Raw genomic sequence first — 2,311 nt, 5'->3', positions numbered from 1 at the left:
AAGCCTTTGCTCCAGTTGCTCGCTTGGAGTCTATCAGATTGTTACTTGGAATGGCATGTCTTTTAAAGTTCAAATTGTTCCAAGTGGATGTTAAAAGTGCCTTCCTAAACGGATATTTAAATGAAGATGTGTATGTTGAACACCCTAAAGGGTTTATTGATCCTACATTCCAAAATCATGTGTACAAATTAAAGAAGGCACTGTATGGTTTAAAACAAGCCCCAAGAGCTTGGTATGAAAGGTTGACTGAGTTTCTCATCAATCATGGATATAGAAAGGATGGAATTGATAAAAGTCTCTTTGTCAAAAAAAGGATGGAAAATTTATGATAGCTCGGATCTATGTGGATGACATTGTGTTTGGAGGGATGTCAAATGAGATGGTCCAACATTTTGTCAAGCAAATGCAATCTGAGTTTGAAATGACTTTGGTAGGAGAACCGACATACTTCCTTGGGATCCAAGTCAAACTGATGGAAGACTCCATCTTTCTGTGTCAAAGCAAATATGCTAAGAGTATTGTGAAGAAATTTGGATTGGAAAATGCTAGTCACAAAAGAACTCCTGCATCTACTCACTTAAAGTTTTCTAAAGATGAAAAAGGCTTAAGTGTTGACCAGAGCTTATGTAGAAACATGATTGGCAGCCTTCTATACCTTACATCAAGCAAACCAGATATAACTTTTGTTGTTGGTGTGTGTGCTAGGTATCAAGCAGAATTCAAAATGAGTCACATCAATCAAGTAAAGAGGATTCTAAAGTATGTGAATGGAACAAGTGTTTATGGAATGTTGTACTCCCATGATTCAAATTCTATGTTAGTAGGATATTATGATGTTGATTGGGCTGGTAGTGTTGATGATAGGAATAGTACCTCTGGAGGATGTTTCTTCTTGGGAAACAATTTGGTTTCATGGTTCAGCAAGTAACAAAATTGGGTATCCTTATCCACTGCTGAAGCTGAGTACATAGTAGCAGGCAGCAACTGCTCTCAACTAATGTGGATGAAACAAATGTTGATAGAATACAACGTCACACAAGATGTCATGACATTATTATGTGACAACTTGAGCGCTATTAATATCTCAAAAAATCCTATTAAGTACAATATAACTAAACACATTAACATTAGGCACCATTTTATCAGAGAACTTGTTGAAGACAAAGTCATAACACTTGAGCATGTTAGCACGGAGAATCAACTTGCAGATATTTTTACCAAAGCCTTGGATGCAAGTCATTTTGAAAAATTAAGAGGAAAACTTGGGATTTGTGTTAATGAGCATTTCAATTACAACTAATTAAGTGTGTTAGACAAGAGCATATCTCTCATCATTACACTGGACACGCTTACCTAGACCCCTTACCTCATTGTGTATCATTTTAGACAAAACTACACTACCTTTTCCATTCAAACGCCTCATTCTCTTCCAGAAATTTGTGCTTTCTCTCTCTCTAAAAAACCCTTCCTTATTCCATCTGCCTCAAGTGTCAACTAACATGTCACAACAATCCTCACCCACTCACATGCATGTCCCATCTGAAACCATTGGATCTTCCTCCCCAACGTCTAGGGTAAACAAACCATTTCAAATGATCAATCTGGTAGATCTGGTTTTGGATGTTGCCCCTCTATCCACGGTTCATCCTCCACAGAAGAAGAAAGCTACACCTTCTATGTCAAAAGTTGTCAAGAATTCTGGTAAGTCTTCTGAACCTATAATCCCCAGTAAAGATAAAAATAATGTTGAAGAAGAATCTAGGTCTAAAGGGTATGATTTAAGAAACCCTAGTATGCATGCTGACGACACCAAAAATCCCACGGAAGCAGAAAGAAGTGCAACTGATAAGAAACTTAGGAAGTTTGTTGCATCTGTTTTGAAGGAAGCAAACTCATATGTTTTGCCAGATGTTCATGAAATTCTGGTATCAGATATGAGATGTCGAAGGTAATGTCACGACACTAATATCTGAACAACAAGTGAAATATAAACAGGATAAAAACAGAGAAACAATTGAAAAAACGACATAAGCAATTGTTAACCCAGTTCGGTGCACACACACCTACGTCTAGGGGCTACCAAGCCAGGAAGGAAATCCACTAAACAGAATTAGTTCAAAGACTCTCAGTAAACAACTTCAAGTTACAGTCTTTTCACCTAATCTCTACCCGTGTGACTTTTATCTAAGACCTCTTAGATATAATACCCTACTCACTCCCCCTCAATCACAGTAATGATACTAGAACAAATACTACAAAGAAAGAAGATACACTTCAAGGACACATATTTGATCTTGCTTAAAAGCTTCAA

General features: G+C 37.2%; 1 protein-coding gene across 1 annotated transcript; it reads left to right on the top strand.

The window, feature by feature from the left end:
• Positions 1–472: 472 nt before the first annotated feature.
• LOC127092196 (uncharacterized mitochondrial protein AtMg00810-like) lies at positions 473–928 on the top strand. The gene has a single exon (XM_051031030.1). It carries the CDS (start codon positions 473–475, stop codon positions 926–928), a length of 456 nt encoding a protein of 151 aa, XP_050886987.1.
• Positions 929–2,311: the final 1,383 nt, after the last annotated feature.

The sequence above is a fragment of the Lathyrus oleraceus genome, chromosome 1, assembly GCF_024323335.1.
Source record: "Lathyrus oleraceus cultivar Zhongwan6 chromosome 1, CAAS_Psat_ZW6_1.0, whole genome shotgun sequence".
NCBI lineage: Eukaryota > Viridiplantae > Streptophyta > Magnoliopsida > Fabales > Fabaceae > Lathyrus > Lathyrus oleraceus.
This window is presented reverse-complemented; position numbering and strand designations above follow the sequence as displayed.

What these genes read in the sequence shown, in the direction of transcription:
- LOC127092196 (XM_051031030.1), top strand. Translation starts at nt 473, where the DNA reads ATGGAAGACTCCATCTTTCTGTGTCAAAGCAAATATGCTAAGAGTATT.